The sequence below is a fragment of the Cervus elaphus genome, chromosome 23, assembly GCF_910594005.1.
Source record: "Cervus elaphus chromosome 23, mCerEla1.1, whole genome shotgun sequence".
Classification (NCBI taxonomy): Eukaryota; Metazoa; Chordata; class Mammalia; order Artiodactyla; family Cervidae; genus Cervus; species Cervus elaphus.
The window spans coordinates 51,436,145-51,458,077 of NC_057837.1; the positions used below are offsets into that span (position 1 = coordinate 51,436,145).

The following is a 21,933-nucleotide window of genomic DNA, read 5'->3' on the forward strand; positions in this document are numbered from 1 at the left end:
ATACCGTTCATGGGGTTCTCAAGGCAAGAATACTGAAGTGGTTTGCCATTCCCTTCTCCAGTGGACCACATTTTGTCAGAACTCTCCACCATGATCTATCTGTCTTGGGTGTCTGTACACGGCATGGCTCATAGTTTCACTGAGTTAGACAAGGCTGTGGTCCATGTGATCAGTTAGATTAGTTTTCTGTGACTGTGGTTTTCACTCTGTCTGGCCTCTGAAGCATAAGATGAGTGAGACTGCACTCATCTCACACGCTAGCAAAGTAATGCTCAAAATTCTTCAAGCCAGGCTTCAACAGTACGTGAACTGTGAACTTCCAGATGTTCAAGCTGGATTTAGAAAGGGCAGAGGAACCAGAGATCAAATTGCCAACATCCTTTGGATCATCAAAAAAGCAACAGAGTTCCAGAAAAACATCTACTTCTGCTTAATTGAATACACCAAAGCCTTTGACTGTGTGGATCACAACAAACTGGAAAATTCTTACAGAGATGGGAATACCAGACCACCTCACCTGCCTCCTGAGAAATCTGTATGCAGGTCAAGAAGCAACAGTTAGAACTGGACATGGAACAACAGACTGGTTCCAAATCGGGAAAGGAGTACGTCAAGGCTGTACATTGTCACCATGCTTATTTAACTTATATGCAGTTCAGTTCAGTTGCTCAGTTGTGTCCGACTCTTTGTGACCCCATGGACTGCAGAACGCCAGGTTTCCCTATCACCATCTGTCAGAGCTTACTCAAACTCATGTCCATTGAGTTGGTGATGCCATCCAACCATCCCATCCTCTTGTTATCCTCTTCTCCTCCTGCCTTCAACCTTTCCCAGCATCAGGGTCTTTTCAAATGAGTCAATTCTTTGCATCACATGGTCAAAGTATTGGAGCTTCAGCTTCACCATCAGTCTTTCCAATGAATATTCAGAACTGATTTCTTTTAGGATGGACTGGTTGGATCTCCTTGCAGTCCAAGGGACTCTCAAGAGGTCTTCTCCAACATCACAGGTCAAAAGCATCAGTTCTTCAGCTCTGTTTCCTTTATAGTCCAACTCTCACATCCATACATGACTATTGGAAAAACCATAGCCTTAACTAGATGGGCCTTTGTCAGCAATGTAATGTCTCTGCTTTTTAACATGTTGTCTAGGTTGGTGATAGCTTTTCTTCCAAGGAGCAAGCGTCTTTTAATTTCATGGCTGCAGATACCATCTGCAGTGATTTTGGAGCCCCCAAGAATAAAGCCTCTCACTGTTTCCATTGTTTTCCCATCTATTTGCCATTAAGTGATGGGACCAGATGCCATGATCTTAGTTTTCTGAATGTTGAGTTTTAAGCCAACTTTTTCACTCTCTTCTTTCATCTTCATCAAGAGGCTCTTTAGTTCTTCACTTTCTGCTATAAGGGTGGTGGCATCTGCATATCTGAGGTTATTGATATTTCTCCTGGCAATCTTGATTCCAGCTTGTGCTTCATCCAGCCCAGCATTCTGCATGATGTACTCTGAACATAAGTTAAATAAGCAGGGTGACAATATAGAGCCTTGATGTACTCCTTTCCCGATTTGGAACCAGTCTGTTGTTCCAGTTCTAACTGCTGTTTTTTGACCTGCATGCAGATTTCTTAGGAGGCAGGTCAGGTGGTCTGGTGTTCCCATCTGTAAGTATTTTCCACAGTATGTTGTGATCCACACAGTCAAAGGCTTTGGTGTAGTCAATAAAGCAGAAGTAGATGTTTTTCTGGATGTTTGGACTGCAAGGAGATCAAATCAGTCAATCCTAAAGGAAATCAGTCCTGAATATTCATTGGAAGGATTGATGCTGAAGCTGAAGCTCCAATTCTTTGGCTACCTGATGTGAAGAACTGACTCACTGGAAAAGACCCTGATGCTTGGAAAGACTGAAGGCAGGAGAAGGGTTCGACAGAGGATGAAATGGTTGGATGGCACCCCCGACTCGATGGACGTGAGTTTGGGCAAGTTCTGGGAGTTGGTGATGGACAGGGAAGCCTGGTGTGTTGCAATCCATGGCGTCAAGATTTGGACACAACTGAGCAACTGAACTGAACTGAAAATACACATAACATAAAAATTATTATCTTAACCATTTTTTTAAAAGCACTTTCTTTGGCTGCATCAGGTCTTAGTTGCAGCAAGCAAGATCTTTGGTCTTTGCTGCAGCATGCGGGATCTTTCAGTTGTGCCGACTGAACTCTTAGTTGCACCAAGCACAGTCTTAGCTGCAGCGTGAGGGACTGCTATAGTTCCCTGACAAGGGATGGAACCCAGGCCCACTCTATTGGGAACACGGAGTCTTAGCCACTGGACCACCAGGGAAGTCCCTATCTTAAACCATTATTTAGGTATACATTTTAGCAGTGTATGGTGCAACCATCACCACCATCTATTTCCCAAACTCCATCTGGGAAAACTAAAATTTTATACCCATCAAACTGCAACTCCCCCTTCCTTCCTCTCCCCAGACCTTGGCAACTATCATTCTATTTTCTAGCAATTTGACTACTCAAGGTACCTCACATAAGTGACATCATACAATGTTTGTTTTTTTTTGACTGGCTTCCTTCACTTAGCATAATGTCTTTAAGGTTCACCTACGTTCAGATATATAGCATGGGTCAGAGTTTCTTTCCTTTTTAAGGCTGAGTGAACCTCCATTGTATGTATATACCATATTCTGTTTATCTATTCATATGTCAATGAACACCTGGGTTGGTTCCAACTTTTAGCTACTATGAATAAAGCTGCTATGCACATGGTGTACAAATACATTGTCAAGACCCTGCTTTCAATTCTTTAGGGTATATACTGAGAAATGGGATTGCTAGATCATACATAATTCTATTTTTGCTCTTTTGAAGAAGAGAAATACTGTTCCCCACAATAGCTGCATCATTTTCATCCCCACTAACAGTACATAAGGGTTCCAACTTCTCCACATTGTACTGATCTTTTTCTGTCTTGGCTGATTTTAAGATGTTCTCTTTGTCTTTGGAGTTGCACAGTTTCACTATGATAAATCCAACTGTAGTTTTCTTTCTCTCCTACTTTTCCTCTGCTCTTTTTCCTTACTCTTGCTTACAATACGTTTTGTTAGAATCTGAATAATTATGTCTCCCATCAGTTCTGGAGAATTCTCAGCTCCTAGAAACCTGCCTCTCCTCTATTCATTTTTTCTGTGACTGTAATAATATATATGTTAGGTCTTCTCATTCTATCCTCCATATTCTTAATTATCTGTCATATTTTTCCATCTTCTTGTCTCTTTGTTCTACATTCTGTGTAATTTCTTCAGAGTCATCTTCCAGTTCAAAAGCTCTTTCGTCACTTGTCTCTGATGTGCTGTTTAACACATAATCTGAGTTTTTAAAAAATTTCAACTACTGTATTTTCCATTTCTCTAACAGTTCCATTTGGTTCTTTTTCAGGTCTGCTCGGCCATTCTTGACTCTTATGGCTTCCTCATCTTTATGATTCCATCTTTCAGTTCTTTAAACATTTCATACAGAGCTATATCATATTCATTAGATGTCAATTCTGTTGTTTCTGCTGAATCTTACTCATGGCTTTTCTCTTTCGTCCTTGGTGGCCATTGATTCTGAGGTCTTGATCTGTGGGACTCCCACACAGCTGAATTGGGTCTGTTTTTCCTCATTCAGGATCGTCATCTACTTCAGCTGAGAGACATGGTATCTTATCAATCTAGAACCACTTTAGACCATGCATGGTTGTGGTTTGGGTTCATGGTTTATTCTTTTCTGGAGGAGGAAAAGGAAAATGACCCCTGGAAATCTCACATGCTTCCTATAGGGTCAGTAATGCTTCAGTAAGTATGTCAGGACATACATGCACACAGACAAACACATACACATATACATACATATATGTGTCTGTGTATATAATGTATATTTCCATAGACATAAAATTGTTTCCTAAGGGTATCTGAACTATTTCATCATTTTGTTAAAAGAGAAAGTCTTATTATTTTCTTCATAATGGTGGAGGTGTTAGAATTCTTTATTTTCCACAGAATTCATAGTCAATTATGACTTTTCAACCTTTAAGAAAATCTCCTAAAGACTTATAAAGGACAACAGTTCAATTCAGTTATTTTCAAGTTTTCAAGTATTATGCCACATAAAACTTAAAAGAATATCAGACAAGTTATTTAAATTTTAAAATTCCCTGAATATAAGACTACTTAACAGCATGAAATAAATATTGGAAAATGAAAGCAAAAGAATACCCAACAGTTTCAGTGTGCTGACTTATTGCTAAGAGGAAACAAAGACGACAAAGTAAGAGGTAACGGGATGAGGCTCTTGCCCTCTCTGGCTCCTCAAATTGAGAAGCATGAGGTTTGATAAGTTAAATTACAGGGATTTTTGAAATATAATCTCACCTTTATACTTCCCCCAATAAGATCAGGAGGCTCTTCATCTGTTTCCAAGGCAACATTTACAGAGGCAAAGGGACGACTGGCCATCTGCTGCATCTCTCGAAGAAGTTGCTGATGAGTAATACAACAACCATTAATGCAAAGAGTACTGAGGGGATTTTATTAGAGAATACTACATCTTAAAAATAGCTCATCTTCCCTGATTCAAACAAATCGATTCCGAAATGATATTTCTGAGACAGCTGGGGAAAACTGGATGTGGGCCAAATATTACCTTTTTAATTTTGTTGACTATGATGACAATATTGTTGTTTTAGTAAAGAAAAATTCCTTATCTGTTAGAGATACATATTAATGTACTGATGGATATAATGCTATGATGCCTGCTTGTTAAGTATGTAAATTATCATATTTCCTCATATTTTTATTACTAGATTAAAGCCAAGCTTTCTTTTTTCCCGCTGAAACTTGGACCAAATACTTACACAGCAACAAAAACTATCCTTTGTTACACAGTATCCAGGGACTGAAAGAGCACTTTATTCAGAGAGGTGGTATAAACTAAACACACAAAATATATGAAGTTTTGCAGAGCAGAGGGACAATTAAGGGCGCTGGATTCAGGTAGGCTTGGATATGAATACCTGCTCCAATTCTTTCCAGCTGTGTGATGTTAAAAAGTTATTTAAAGTTTCTGGGCCTTAGCTCCCTCCTCTCTAAAATGGAGTTTTAATCCCATAAAAGTATCAGTAGGATTAAATGAGATGCTTTAACTAGCACAGTGCCTAGCTTATGGTGTGTAGTCAATAATATATCATTAGGGATATCAGAGATTTGGGCATGTCACATAAGCTCCGAGGTCATGCTGTGGAAGACAATGAGGCCTTACTTAACTACTTCCTTGAAACTATTTTAGAAACAGAATCTTGGGCTGGATAGATCATGGCTATGTTTTAGAATGGCATTTCTGTTTTAGAAACAGAATGTTCTGTTTTAGAAGGGCATTTTTAACATTAAACATTTTGTTAAATATCAATAATCACATGCCTACATCTCACAAAGCTATTAGTCCATTTACTCAACAAATACAAATAACAAAAATCCTCCTCTAGACTCTGTGCTAAGTGTGGAGTCACAGTGAGACAGAGTGCCTAGCCTGCTTCCAGTTCCCAGTCTAGTTCCTTTTTGACAAGTGCAGGAGATAATGTGAGTAAAGGCCCTTTAAAACAGGGCCTCGTATGTAGCAATGACTTAAGCAGTATTAGATGCTATTATTTTTGTTGCTATAAATAATATCAAATCATTCCTCTACAGTTCTGAGAGGGATAAATCATGAATGATATTTTAGAAAAGATGAAACATATTCTGAATGGACAGGTTCACAGTAACAGAGAAATTTTAAATCACAAAGGTAAAAGCTTAGTTTACTGGTTGATCAACTGTGTAATTAGCATACTTTTTTTAGGGAAACCTGTTTTCTACTAAGTGTTCACCTCATTTTCTTTCATGTATGTTGCGATTATTTTCCAGTTGATTGTTTGTCTTCTACATTGTTCAATTATTATTACGAACTTTATTTTTATACATGTTTCTATGATGTTTCAATAATCATATCTGAAAACAATAATTTTGTCCCCTTTCCAAAAGGAACAAAACTTCTTATTTTTCTTTCTCTTAGTGCAGAGTCTAGAACATCCAGAACAAAACTAAGTGACCACTGGGACTACATGATGGTCGGAAGAAACATGGCCTTTGAAGACAGAAGTCTTAAGTTTAAAACATAGTTTGGTGTCTTTAAGTAACTGTGTGATGATTGGTAAGTTATTTTGCCTCTCTGAGCCTTGGTTCCTTCATTTGTGAAACAGGAGTAGTATCAGTAACTATTTTATAGGTTGCTGTAAGGATTAAATTACTTAATATAAAACCTCTTAGAACAGTGCCTACAACTTAGAAATGCTCAAATGTCAGGTTTTTTTTCTTTTTTTTGTGTCAGTTCTTAATATGACTAACTTATCTGGATTTTATTGGGTACAATCTTGAGTATTTTTTCATCATGAGTGATGCTGGTTATCTAGTTATTTCTCAAAGTGTTGAGGAGGTATTATTTTTGAGTTTACTAAGAGTTTCATTTTTAAACTAGGATGACTGCTGATATTAATAAATTATTAAATGATTACTTGGCCACTACTGAAAATTTAGGGTGCTTTTTTTTTTTTACACCCATGGATATAACATATGCTAGTAGGTTCTCTGGTATGAAATGATCCCTTTACTACACGGTAAACTAGACAGCTGCACATTATAGTCATTATGCAACTGGTCTTCACTTTTTGGTGCTACCTTTCTCAAGTTTTGGTTTCAAGGTTTCTATGCATAAAATGAATCAGGATTCTTTTAAATTTCTCATCTTTTCCTTTACTCTGGAAACATTTATTTTTTGGAAATAATTAAATTTTATAAACACCCAAGGAGGAATAGACTATCATCTCCATAAGTTCATCTCAAATTAAAACTGCCTGGGTCTAATAGCCTTTGTGGAAAGAGTAATAATTTGACTCTCTCAAAATAAGTTTTTGATTCTTTCCCTGGTATTAGTTTACGTGGTTTCTTACTTCTTTATTACACATTTGGATAACTTATTTTTTTCAGAATGTTGCATAATTCGTTGAGATTTTAAAATGTCTTAGTAATAGAGCTATTAAAAAATATCTGAATATGTTATCCACTAAAGTTTTAAAATGATCATAAAGAGGATGCAACATTACCTCTATAAAAAAAAAATCACCTTTACATGGGTCAGAAAAGGTGTCATGGCCCCACTGTTCATGTCATGAACAGTACTGAGTGCTTGGGTATTTTGAGTCTAGATATTTCAGTTCTCTAAATCTTTCTATAGATCAATTTTTATATAGAAAAAAGCATGAATAGGTATAGAAGATCAAAGAGCACAAAATCCAGATATTAGTGCACTTCCATTTAGCAACAATGCAACAGACATGATGACTAAAAGGCAGAGTAATAACACATGTGAAAGTTTCAATAAACAGCTTTTGTGTTGTAATTTTTAATCATGTTTATTTATTTGACTTGCCAATTATAAATATTTGTTTGACTTATTAATGTTACTTTTGGAATGGAGCTCTGGAAATAAATCAACACTAAAAAACAAAACACAAGCAAATCCTTAATCAGACACACATGTATCTTTCCTTGAATAATGAGAAATTTTTGAGATGCTTAAATGGCTGATTTTATTCTCATTCTCATGAAAGGCTCCTGTAAAAGCTCTGCTTTATTTACTAAGCCTTCCGATCTCCAGCCTGAGTTAAGGAACCAGGGTCTGGTAGAAAGGGTAAAACTGAGTCAGTACAATCCTAAAACCTTCTTTTTAGAAAGTTAAAACCACGTGGTGCAGAATTAACATAGCTTATATAGCACTAATTGAAGTCTGCTGACCATATATTACTCTCTACCACTACACAGCTAAAACTGACATGCTTAAAGGAAATATGAAGGAAAAAGCTCCTATAGGGATTCATTAATCTTTATTCACTGAGGCTTACCTCTCTACGTCTGGAAGCCCAACAACTTTGTTTGATCTTCCAAACCACAGCAGCCACCAGGAGCAAAGAGAGGAAACAACTGTAAGAAAGGAAAGTACTGAGTTATTATCCCAGCCCCCAGAATCAGCATGCTGCCGTCCACACCTCAGGTCAGTCAGGGACACAATCCCCCAAATACCCACTCCAAGCTCCTCTCTGCTGAGTCATCACAACCATGTCCTGGTTCAAAGGAAACGAAGTATGAGATGAGCTTTCCGACCCAACCAGTAGACAACACTATCTCCACAAGGCACTCCCAGAGGAGAGCCTTGACCTTCTGCCAGCCCTTTATCAGAATGACATATCATGGCTTATTCCAAATAATAATTCTATCATAATTATAACCAGTAACAAGCATTCTACTTAATCAAATCAGCAAAAATTTACTGATAAAGCCTAAAATCATGAGAAAAGTTAATTATCAAAGTAACAACCAGCTTTTCATAAGGAAGATGTAAACAGAGAATAAGCTTATACATAACAATATGTATTCAAAGTAAATACATATTTTATAAATAAAATAAAACAACCAAATTCAAGCCAACAGCTTTCTTAACGATTAGGATAGACTAAGTCCCAGTGGTCTTATAACTGCAAATGATTTTAATGTTCTCTCATCAAAAGCTATTGTGACAGGAAAGAGAAAGACTGACTTCTGATTAAAAGGAGTAATGAGCCTAACAAATAAACCTCTTAGGTAGCTGTTTAAATAATTTAAAAATTGGCATTTTCACTCATTAATTTGTACAGTGTACTGTTCCAGAGTGTTACAAGCAGATACAAGGCTCTCTGCCCCTGCAGTCGGGTACTCTTTGTTAAGATCTGTGTTTGCAGGATGGGGTTGGCTTTGCAGAGGCAGCTTCAGTGCACATTGCTGAAGACAGGCCGCCCTAGTTGGCTGGTGACAGGCTCCTTAAGGTGCTAGAGGACTGAACTTCTGCCCTTTAAGAAACAGAAATTAAGCCTTCCTCAGCCCACCACTTTCCCGAGAGGCACATAGTGCAGACCCCTTCAATGGGTACCCTGGCAAAAGAGAAGCACCTCCACCCCCCCTACCCAGATCACCACTCAGTGGAGAGTCTTCAGCTCCTATCTTGTTGGGCCCCTCGGTTGTGCTGACACTGATGATCCTTCCATCTCTCTAATGGTTTCTGTTTTTCTTTTTATACAGTACTTTACTGACGCAGATCCTGTTCTAGGCTCATGGAATACATCAATGAACAAAGGACCACTTTCCCCATGGAGGCAAACAGTAAATAAAGTGAGCAAATTATAGAGCATGTTAGAAAGGAGTAAATACTACACAAATAAAAAGAAGGTAAGGAGGTTCAGGAGTGACAGCGGTACTCTAAAGCAGAATGGTTGGAATGGGTGGACCTTAACTCTTTAGAAGGTGACATGTGAGGTAGGACGCTAAGACGTGGAGGATATGTGGGAGATGGCTCGTGAAGGTCTGCAGAAATGCACCTGGGCAACCGGGATCAGCTAGTGCAAAGCCCGAGGCAAGGATGTGCCTGGGATGTCTTGAGGAACCTCAGGAGGCTGGAGTGGGAGGAGGCAGTTATGCCAGGGATAAAGACATAGAGGTGAGAGAAGGGCAGATCATGAGGACCCTCAAGCCATCATAATGATGTTGGCTTTTACTGAGTGAGATGAGCCACTGAAGGTTTTTGAGCAGAGAAGTATCATGATTTAATTTATACTGAGGAGACCATTAAGGTAGCAACTCAGAAATAGAAATAACAGGAGTCTAGGTAAGAAATGAGGGTGGCTCAAACCACGATGATGGCATGAAAAGTACTTTGGAATCTGGACATGAAGGTCAAGACAGTAGGATTTCCTGATGGGCTGGATGTAGGGTACAAAAGAGAGAAGTCAGGGTGTGGGGCCTGAGGAACTTGTCATCAACCTATTCAGGGAAGATTCTTGGGGGAGCAGGTGTGAGATAACGGCGAGTAAAGTTTTAGACATGCCGAGTTCTGTGACAGCTACCTGAAAGCTATGGGGAGATTTCATGAGTTGATATGTAAACCTCAGGGCTGGGTGTGAGGTTTGGGCTGGAGACAGCTTGAGAGTCATCAGCATACACGTGGTATTTGAAGTACTGAATCTGCATGAGGACATCAAGGGAATAAATACAAATAGAGAAGAGTGTCTTGAGGGCACCCCAATACTGAGAAGTTAGGGAGGACAGGAAGAAGAAGTAAAGGAGTCTGAGAAGAGTAACCTTCTTAGTCTTTCATGGTTTCTATGTATAATCCTGCCCCACCTCCATAATCCTTTTTGTTACTTTTACTCAAATAGATAAACACAAGAAGGCAGTAAACCTACATGGAAGAACATGGAACAAGTGAGTTGCTCCAGATGCTGCTGATGCAGCTGAACCCAGGGTGGCCTCAGAGGCCTCTCCTGGACTACTCTCAACACAGAATTGTGAAACAGAGCAGCTCAGAAGGTCTGTGCCCTTTATTCAGAGCTTTTGTCATCAATGTGGGCCTGTTAAAAATACCAACAACCCAGTTTCTTCCACCTGTACCAGCTTCTTCCACCTGTACCAGCTTTTTTGAGACACAAACAGCACACCAACAGACAATGAGCATCCTTCAAAGCTGATACATGCATGGTTTCTCCTCAGGTAACACAATAATGAAGAATTTACTAGTTATTTCAAAAAAGGTGGCACTTGCTGATACCCTCCTTCTTTTTTTTTCCCTACCACTAATCTGGGTACAGGTGGGGCTGTGACTCAGTGTTTATCTTTCTGAAGTCCCTCTAATCAATGGTTTTCTATAATTTTAAATACATTTACAAATATAAGTTTTTAAAGTGTTAGTCGCTCAATTGTGTCTAACTCTTCACAACCCCATGGACTGCAGCACACCAGGCTCCTCTCTCCATGGAATTGTCCAGGCAAGAACATGGGAGTGGGTTGCCATTCCCTTCCCCAGGGGATCTTCCTGATCCATGGATCCAACCCGGGTCTCCTGCATTGCAGGAAGATTCTTTACCATCTCAGTCACCAGCACAAACAAAACCTGTGCGAAACAGGATCCAGGGGGAAGGAGCAGTGACTGCACAAGAGACTAAGACTTGCCTGTGAATGTTTAGGAGTCTCCAGCGGAGGAATGGGTCAGCAGTGGCTTGTCGTGGGGTCAGGCATGCCGGGGAGGCATGGTGTGTTGGTGGAAGTCCTCTTGGAGGAGATCACCATTAGCCCTCCTATAAAGCCTACAGCCCTACCATAGAGACTGCAGACCCTAGGACTGGGCTGCTTCAGGTCAAACTACAGAGAGGAAGCACAGCCCCACCTATTAGCAGAAAATTGGATTAAAGAATACTGAGCATGGCCCTGCCCACCAGAGAAAAACCCAGTTTTCCCCACAGCCAGTCCCTCCCATCAGGAAGCTTGCACAGGCCTCTTACCCTCATCCATTAGAAGGCAGATAGAATGAAAACCACAATCACAGAAAACTAACCAAAATGATCACTTGGATCACAGCCTTGTCTAACGCCATGAAACTGAGGCATGCCGTGCAGGGCCACCCAAGAAGGACATGTCATAGTGTAGAGTTCTGACACAATGTGGTTCACTGGAGAAGGGAATGGCAAACCACTTCAGCATTCTTGCCATGAGAACCCCATGAACAGTATAAAAAGGCAAAAAGATATTACACTGAAAGATGAGCCCTTCCCCCTTGCCCTGGTCAGTAGGTATCCAATATGTTACTGGGGAAGAGCAGAGAAATAGCTCCAGAAAGAATGAAGAGGCTGAGCCAAAGTGGAAACACCCAGTTGTGGATGTGTCTGGAGGTGAAAGTAAAGTCGGATGCTGTAAAGAACAATATTGCATAGCAACCTGGAATGTGAGGTCCATGAATTAAGGTAAATTGGATGTGGTCAAACAGGAGATGGCAAGAGTGAACATTGACATTTTAGGAATGAGTGAACTAAAATGATGAGAATGGGCACATTTAATTCAGACGACCATTATATCTACTGCTGTGGGCAAGAATCCCTTACAAGAAATGGAGTGGCCCTCACAGTCAACAAAAGAGTACGAAATACAGTACTTGGGTGCAACCTCAAAAACAACAGAATGATCTCGATTTGTTTCCAAGGCAAACCATTCAACGTTAATGCCCCAAGCATTACTTGGCAATGCCAAGCCTATGCCCCAACCACTAATGCCAAAGAAACTGAAGTTGAGTGGTTCTATGAAGACCTACAAGACCTTCTAGAAGTAACATCAAAAAAAAGAAAAAAAAAAAAAAAAGATGTCCTTTTCATCATAGGGGATAGGAATGCAAAAGTAGGAAGTCAAGAGATACCTGGAGTAACAGGAGCACAAAATGAAGCAAAGCAAAGGCTAACAGAGTTCTGCCAAGAGAACACACTGATCATAGCAAACGCCCTCTTCCAACAACACAAGAGATGACTCTACATATGGACATCACCAGATGGTGAATACCAAAATCAGACTGATTATATTCTTTGCAGCCGAAGATGGAGAAGCTCTATACAGTCAGCAAAAACTGGACCCAGAGGGGACTTCCCTGTGGTCCAGTGGCTAGGACTCTGGGCTCCCAAAGCAGGGGTCCCAGGTTTGATCCCTGGTTGGGGAACTAGGTCCCACATACCGCAACTGGGACCCAGCACAGCCAGGAAAAACAAAACAAAACAAAAACCAGGACCTGGAGCTGACTGTGGCTCAGATCATGAGCTCTTATTGCAAAATTCAGGCTTAAATTGAAGAAAGTAGGGAAAACCTTTAGGTCATTCAGGTATGACCTAAATCAATTCCCTTACAATTATACAGTAGATGTGACAAATAGATTCAAGGAATTAGATCTGATAGACAGAGTGCCTGAAGAACTATGGACAGAGGTTCGTAACATTGTACAGGAGGCAGTGATCAAAACCATCCCCAAGAAAAAGAGATGCAGTAAGGGAAATGGTTGTCTGAGGAAGCCTTACAAATAGTTGAAAAAAGAAGAGAAGCTAAAGGCAAAGGAGAAAAAGAAAGATATATCCATCTGAAAACAGAGTTCCAGAGATTAGCAAGGAGAGATAAGAAAGCCTTCTTAGGAATCGGGTGGAGAGGGAGGTGGGAGGGGGGATCAGGATGGGGAATAAGTGTAACTCTATGACTGATTCATATCAATGTATGACAAAACCCACTGAAATGTTGTGAAGTAATTAGCCTCCAACTAATAAAAAAAATAGAAAAAAATAAATAAATAAAAATAAAAAAGAATAAAAGTGCGACCAAGCTTGAGGCTTGAGGACTTTTGTTGTAGTCTCGAGATATGAAGAATATGAAAGATGAAGGATCTGTGCCTTCCCATCTTTGATATATAGGTTTAAGATTAGTGTTCGGGACTTCCCTGGCAGTCCAGTGGTTAAGACACTGAGCTTCCAACGCAAAGGGCAAAGGTTCAATCCCTGGTCAGGGAACTAATATCCCACATGCCGTGCAGCAGGGCCAAGAAAATATTTAAAAAAAAAAAAAAAAAAAAAAAAAAGATTAGTGTTCAGTACTGGAAGACAGGAAATCTGGTTTAAGACCTTTAATATTAAATGACAATTAGAAATTTCTAGGGAAAAGGACAAAAAGTTGCTGTTGTCTGTCTCAATATGGGTTCCTCCACATTGATATGGATGGCAATTGGGTGTCAAGAGGAAGATACAAGTAGTAAGACGTTGGAAATTTGGGGGAAAGAGTTTCCTTTTGATGCTGTGTGGTTCCTGTGAAAAGATGGACTGTTTTCATTAATAAAATCTCCTAAGATTCCACCAAAAAAAAAAAAAAAAAAAGAAAGAAAGCCTTGTTAAGTGCAAAGAAAGAGGAAAACAATAGAATGGGAAAAATTGGAGATCTCTTCAAGAAAATTAGAGATACCAAGGGAACATATCATGCAAAGATAGGCACAATCAAGGACAGAAATGGTAAGGACCTAACAGAAACAGAAGATAATAAGAAGAGGTGGCAAGAATACACAAAAGAACTGTACAAAAAAGGTCTTAATGACCCAGAAAACCACAATGGTGTGGTTAACCTAGAGCCAGACATGCTGGAGTGTGAAGTCCAGTGGGCGTTAGAAAGCACTACTATGAATAAAGCTGGTAGAGGTGACGGAATTCCAGTTGAGTTACTTCAAATCCTAAAAGATGATGCTGTCAAAGTGTTGCACTCAGTATGCCAACAAATTGGGAAACCTCAGCAGTGTCCACAGGACTGGAAAAGGTCAGTTTTCATTCCAATCCCAAAGAAAGGCAATGCCAAAGAATGTCCAAACTACCATATGTTGGCTCTCATTTCATATGCTATCAAGGTAATGCTCAAAATCCGTCAAGCTAGGCTTCAATAGTACGTGAACCCAGAACTTCCAGATGTACAAGCTGGATTTAGAAAAGGCAGAGGAACCAGAGGTCAAGTTTCCAACATCTGTTGGATCCTAGAAAAACCAAAAGAATTCCAGAAAAACATCTACTTTTGCTTCATCGATTACACTAAAGCCTTTGACTATGTGTATCACAACAAACTGGAAAATTTTAAGAGATGAATACCAGACCACCTTACCTGCCTCCTGAGAAACCTTTATGTTGGTCAAGAAGCAACAGTTAGAACTGGACAGGAACAACAGACTGGTTCAAAATTGGGAAAAGAGTACATCAAGGCTATATATTGTCACCCTGCTTATTTAACTTATATGCAGAGTACATCATGCAAAATGCCAGGCTGGGTGAAGCACAAGATGGAATTGAGATTGCTAGGAAAAATACCAATAACCTCAGATATGCAGATGACACCACCCTAATGGCAGAAAATGAACAGGAACTAAAGAGCCTCTTGATGAAGGTGAAAGAGGAGAGTGAAAATTCTGTCTTAAAACTCAACATTCAAAAAACTAAGATCATGGCATCTGTCCCATCATTTCATGGCAAACAGATGGGAGAAAAAGGAAACAGTGACAGACTTTATTTTCTTGGATTCCAAAATCATGGTGATTGCAGCCATGAAATTAGAAGATGCTTGCTCCTTGAAAGAAAAGCTATGACAAACCTAGATAGCATATTAAAAAGCAGAGACATCACTTTGCTGACAAAGATCTGTCTAGTCAAAGCTATGGTTTTTCCAGAAGTCATGTACAGATGTGAGAGCTGGACCATAAAGAAGGCTGAGCACTGAAAAATTGATGCTTTTGAACTGTGGTGCTTGAGAAGACTCTTGAGAGTCCCTTGGACTGCAAGGAGACCCAACCAGTCAACCTAAAGGAAATCACCTCTGAATATTCATTGGAAGGACTGATGCTGAAGCTGAAGCTCCAGTCCTTTGGTCATATGATGCAAAGAGCTGACTCACTGGAAAAGACCCTGATGCTGGGAAAGAATGAGTGCAGGAGGATAAGGGGGCAACAGAGGATGAGATGGCTGGATGGCATCATTGACTCAATGGACAGGAGTCTGAGCGAATTCTGGGAGATAGCGAAGGACAGGGAAGCCTGGAGGGCTATAGTCCATGGGTTTGCAAAGAGTTGGACATGTCTGAATGACTGAACAACAAGTTTTTAAAAAATCATGGGAATTTTCAAGTGCACAATAGTAGAAAGACCAAACCAGTTAATCTCTATATGTTCATTATTCAGTCTTGTCAATTATTAACATTCTTCTGGCCTTCAAAGATTATTCTTAAAGAAGTTTATTGCTCTTTCAATGCAAGGACACTGGCCCTTGACTAGGGGTCTGTCATTTCTTTTCAGCTCTGTACTTACAACAAAACCCTTTGACCTTTTTTGTTCTAAACCTGTCCCTGTTTATCAGAGGCTTACACTTTTCTGAGACTATTCTCAGAAATTTGTCTTGATTGAGGTTGTTTTTCTATATCTTTTGTACATGTCTTTGAAAACTCACAATCTGCCTGAGAGCTCTGTGTTTGGAGATGTTTTTCACCAGCTTAATAGTGTATATAGAATGATACTTTTGAGAGTGTACTAAAATTTCTTTTTTCTGCCCTTACAAGTCTAGCCTTTCTAAAACAACATACTCATTTCTTGGCCTGGCTTTGACGTCCCAACCAATCTAATTATGAGACATTGCTGCTTCTTCCCAGGTTCCTATGATTTACACTTTACCATTCTGATCTCAATGAGATCAGACAGGATCTAATCTAGTGACAGGATCTAATCTAGTGGCAGGACTTTGCATCACTTCCATCTTCTGGAAAATAAAGTGATCAACAAGACATGGAACTGTCAAAATGTCCGCTGTCAATCTGGCAACAACCTTAGAGGAAGTTCAGATAATTAGAAGTTTTACAAAAACATACCTTGCCTGTATCAGGAATTCCCATTACAGTCCCTCCTATTGGACATTCCCTGCTTCTCCTTTTTATTTTTATCCAAATGCTATCATCTAAGGCACCTTTAACCCCAGTCACACAGATTTTCATAGAACATTAGTCTGTCTCTCCCTCTTTACTAATAAACAGTCATTATGCTGACCACACTCCTACATCACTCCCAGATACAAAGCTCTTTCACCTACATCATCTCATTTGATTTTCAGAGCAAGCAAGCAAATGGGTCTTATTAATTCCTTCTTTATACACAAGGCTCCTACTGGAGTCTGGGGAAGCATCTAATTATGACACAAAGAGGACTTAATAGATTTATCAGGATCTAGAATTTACTTTTCATTGTGCCCAAGTCTGGGAGTTCTTTTCTAACTTACTTCACATTAATATTTTCTCACTTGAATCACTGAGCTATCCCCTTCTACTCCCACCCCCAAATCTAATCTACTTTCTGTATTCTATGAGCCATTCTTCAGATGCTTAGGATTACCTGGATAACTTCCCTTCTCCCCTTACATTTCATGTATGTGAACCTAGTTAACTTGCTCTGGGAAAATATCTGCTTCTTCATTCATGTTCGTGAAAAGGACTCTATTCTCAGTTAAGTGCTCATCATTCCTGGTTCCTAAACAAACTCCAGAGAAATCAAAGTTCTGCGTTCTTTTCCAAAGAACATTCAAAAAAAGGGAGAAGTGATGAGAATACCATCTGTCCTTGTTTACTACAAAAGATTCTGAGGTCCCTAAAGATGCTCCTCTGAACAATTCTAGTGATGTCATTCAGTCTTCCACCAATCAGCTGCGGTGACTAATCCTCACTGGGTTGGTCCCTGGCAGCGGAGTCACTACATTCTGTACACATGGTCCAAGAACATAACATACCGGATAGCTGGAGTTACTCAGCATACGGCCTCTACATTCCCATCAGCCAGAGCCATGGGCTTTTTTCCCATGAGCTTTTTCAAGGTTGGTATATATGGTTCCTCACGGCTCTGCACTTTTCCTGAAGGTCTACTTTACTTTCCATATATATATATATACCTGAGCATGACTCTGTATTAGATGCTGAAGGTGTGCATGTATACAAGGGTGAACAAAAGAAAGACACTGTACCTACTCTTTTGAAGCTTATAACCTAATTGTGGACACGGACAGTACAAAGTAAAACTGTGATAGGACCATGATGAAAAGCAACATAGTTCCATGGGAGAGTGGAACAAAGGGAGAGAACTTAGTTTGGGGGTTCACTGATGGAATCTTGGAGGAAGTGACACTGGCAAAACTGGAAGATGAGTGTGATACAGTAAGAAATACACATGGCCTTTGTCCCAAGTTTCTGGCACAGAGCTCCTAAAACCCTCGAAATCTCCTATGTGACAGGACCATCCCCTCCCCTATTTTTTATACAAGTGTTCATAATGGCTTTATCTGTAATAGTCAAAAACAGGAAACAATGCAAGTGTCTATCAGGAGGTGAATAAACAAAGTGTGGTTTATCTTTACAGAGACTATTACTCAGCTTTAAAAAGGAAGAACCTATCTTTAATTTTGATTTAAAACATCTTTAAAATGTATCTTTATCAGATTTATACACAAAGTAATTTAAATAATACAGAAGGGTATAAAAAAATGACAGGGTCTCTGAGTCTGAATTAACTATTTTTTATAACACATTTATGGAGATGTTATTCAGGAGTGTCTTTTTTTCTCTCATGGGAGAAAGCTCTTCCAGAGCTTGACCCTGGCCATCTTCTGTCTCTGTGTTTTCTGGTGGAAGTCTACCAGCTCCATTTGCAGCATAATTTTCTGATCCTTCCTCACCTGCCTTCCCCACATCACTAATTGACAAATTATGCTGCCAGTTCCAAGTCACTTCTTTCCCTTTCACACCCAACAGGCATTCCCTTACCACATCCCAGCAGTTATAGCTATCAGAAACATTGACCTGCCCTACCTCTGTTCCCCCACCCTAGTCCCAACCATCACAGTCTCACCAGGACCATTTTGGTTGATTTTGGCTCCCTTACAACCCACAAAAAATCCAGAGGAGGTCTTAAAACCATGAATTAATTTGTATCTAACCACTTATCTCATATCTAGTGTGTGAGAGAGGGAAAGAAAGGGGGAGAAGGAGAGAAAGAAGGAAGAAAGAGAGAAAGAGAAAAAAAATAATTTCTAGAGTATACAGATATAAGGAGGGAGAGGGTTCTGGGGAACTTCCAGAGTGCGGGAGGAGCTGCATTCAGAGTGGCCACACCAGATGGCTTCTTCTCTCCTCCCTGCTTGTGCTGAGCAACTGAAGACAGCAAATAAGGCAGTGAGCACTGGTCCTTGGGCTGGAGAGGCCAGGCAGGATGGATCCTCTCTCATTCAGAAGACAAACTAACAATATATCTAATCCACCAGCACACTCTCCATCTATACTCCACACTCACTGGAGGCTGTGACAGACAGAAATGGCATCCATACAGAAGTAAACATGGAATCTTCAACACGATAAAAAAAATCAGACATTGAGGAAAACCAACGTTGTGAAAGAGAGGTACCAAACAACAACAGACGACATCTGAGACAGTTATAAATAGCACAAAATAAGCCTTCAAAATAATATGATAAAATTTATTAATCTCAGAAAGGAATATGAAAGTAAACTGCATTCATAAACTTGAAACAGGCTACAAGGAATAATATATTAGAAATCAAATGCAAATGTTAAAAAAAAAAATCTCACCAGAGGACTCAATAAAAGAAATGGACCCAACACTGAACTAAATTAATGAGCTGAGGAGCTCACACAGAATCAAGTACAAAAGGAAAATGAAAAAGAAAATGAGAGTTTAGTTAAGAAATGCAGGACAGATCCAGAATCTCACTCACTCATCCAACTAAGGCTGAGAGTCATAGATAACTGTTTCAAGTTCTCAGAACTCAGTTTAAAACTTGTAGGAGAGATCTCTAATTGGCCCTGTTCATCTCTGCATGTCAAATCACATGTTCATTTATAGATGGGATGCCCTTAAGTGCTAGACTGTTAAAGGTGACTAAGTGGTATAATAAAAACACGAGTAGAATGAAGTCCAAGGAAGGGTGGACCCTGGGGTGAATATGCCAGAAGAAGACTTCATAGAGGAGTAGATAGGTTGGGCTCTTAATACACCCTTGTGTCTAGTAACTTTGCTGAACTCATCTATTAATTCTAATAGTTAATCTGCAGATCCTTTAATTTCTAAGAATACAATAATGTAAGTAATGCCTTTTTCTAATTCTTATATATTGATTTTTCTTGTCTTATTGTATTGGCTAGAATCTCTATCAACAATGTTAAATAAACTAAGTGATCGTTTTTGTCTTTCTCTTGTTTCCAAACTCAAAGGGAAAGCTTCTAATATTCTACCATTAAGAATGTGGACTGCTGATGGCTTTACATGTTATTCCTTTATTAGATTTTTAAAATTTATTTATTTATTGTTGCACTGGGTCTTTGCTGCTGCACACAGGCTTTCTCTAGTTCCAGTGATGGCGGTTACTCTCTAGTTGCAGTGTGTGGGCTTCTCACTGTGGTGGCTTCTCTTGTTGCAGAGCGCTGGCTCTGGGCGCGTGGGCTTCAGCAGTGGCAGCGTGCAGGCTGAGCAGGTGAAGGTCACAGGCTCTAGAGCGCAGGCTCAGGAGTTGTGATGCACGGGCTTAGTTGCTCTGCAGCATGTCTTTATCAGATTTTAAGCTTCTTTCTATTCCTAGTTTCCTAAGAGTTTTTAAAATGGATGATATTAACTTTTATCAAATGCTTTCCCCCCACTGATTTAAGATGATTGTATTAGTCTTCTTTATGCAATCAATGTGAATTACACTGACTGATTTTCTGATGCTAAACCAGCCTTGCAATTTCTGGAATAAACCCAACTAGGTTATGATATAGAAGTCTTTTTACATTATTGGCAGATTTTTGCTTCCTTATTCATGAGTGAGACTGGCTTGTAAATTCCATTCTCATATTATTCTTGTCAGGCTGTGCTAAGTTCATAAAATGAACTGGGGAGTATTTACTCTTTTCTATTTTCTAGAAGGTTTAGTTAATATTGATTATTATTTCTTCCTTAAAATGTTGTAAGTTACCATCAAAGGCACCTGGGCCTAGAGTTATCTTTGTGAGAAAATTTTTCATTATATATTGTTTTAAAATAGATACAGGACTATTCAGTTTTCTATCCCTTCTGTGTCAGTGTTGGTAAACTGTATATTGTTTCATTCTGTTTTTTAGTTGTTTCATTCCATCTGTTCCATTTTCAAGTTTATTTGCATAAAGCTGCTCAATAAATATTTTTCTAAAGGAAAAAATGTGTGCAGGATTTGCAGTAACGTCCCTCCCCCCTTTTAATTTCTAATTATTTGTATCTTCTTTCTTTTTCTCTTGGTCACTCTTGCTAGTGATTTATCAATATTATTCTTTTCAAAGGTCCAATCTGTGGTTCTTTCAATCCTCTCTACTGTACTTCTTCCCCTATATCATTAATTTTTGCTCTACTTATATTCCTTTCTTCTTTTCTTTACATTTAATTAGTAGTTCTTTCTCTCATTTATTGAGAGGCTTGTTCTTTGTTTTCCAACATATGCTTTTATAAAGTGGTGATCTCAACCTTAGCTGCAAGTTGAAATCACTTGGGCTTTTAAATGCTTGAGTTCCACCCCTACAGATTCTGATGTAACGGCTCTGGGATGTAGCCTGGGTATCAAAAGCTCCTCAAGTGATTCTACTATGCAGTTAAGGTTGAGCACCACAGATTTAAAGCTATATCCTCTAAACACATTTTTTGTTTTCTTTAAAAATGTTTATTTATTATTTTTAACTGAAGTATAGTTGATTTACAATGTTGTATTTAATTACTGCTGTTCAGCAAAGTGATTCAGTTATACACATACACTCTTTTTTAAAATATTCTTTTCCATTATTGTTTAGCATAGGATATTGAATGAATACAGATCTATGTTATACAGTAGGACTGTGTTGTTTATCCACTGTACATATAGAAGCTTATATGTGCAAACCCCAACTTCTCACTGCAACCCTCCCCCAACTCCTTCTCCCTTGGTAGCCACCAGTCTGTTCTCCATGTACCTGATTCTATTTCATAGATAAATACAACTTTAACTCTGTCCCACAAGCTCTTAATATTTTCATCATTTAGTGCAAATCATTTAAAATTTTCTGCTTTGTTTTAATTTAAATAAAAAATTTTAAATGGGCAATTGCAATATATTGTTTTAGTGGTTAGGTAAATGGTCAGCTTTGGGAAAGAGGAAAGGGGCTGACAGTAAGGTAAATATAAGGTAACTTCTAGGATACTTGTAATACCCTGGGGAAAAAAAAACAACTCTTGTCCCAGGTAGTAGTTACACGAGAGTATTCAATTTGTGATAACTCATTAAGCCTACAATTTCTAAGTGTATAATATAAAAATATTATACTTCAATATATATTTATTAAAGAGCAAAGACAGATCCCATACAAACAGTGGAAATGATAATGACACTAACTTTCTCAATATTAATACTAGAAGCTAGAAGA

At 39.1% G+C, this 21,933-nt stretch overlaps 1 protein-coding gene across 3 annotated transcripts in view; it reads right to left on the reverse strand.

Moving 5' to 3' along the window:
- The window catches only part of ATRN (attractin), a 186,658-nt gene that overhangs the window by 13,750 nt on the left and 150,975 nt on the right, over positions 1-21,933 (reverse strand). For 2 of the 3 annotated variants that reach the window (XM_043884857.1, XM_043884855.1), the window contains exons 26-27: positions 7,980-8,058; positions 4,420-4,527 (exon numbers count right to left, since the gene is read on the reverse strand). In XM_043884857.1, coding sequence (XP_043740792.1) covers positions 4,420-4,527; positions 7,980-8,058 — 187 coding nt within the window. Of the gene's footprint in view, positions 1-4,419; positions 4,528-7,979; positions 8,059-18,964; positions 20,113-21,933 lie in introns of those variants that run through there. The other variant, XM_043884856.1, reaches the window with a different exon arrangement.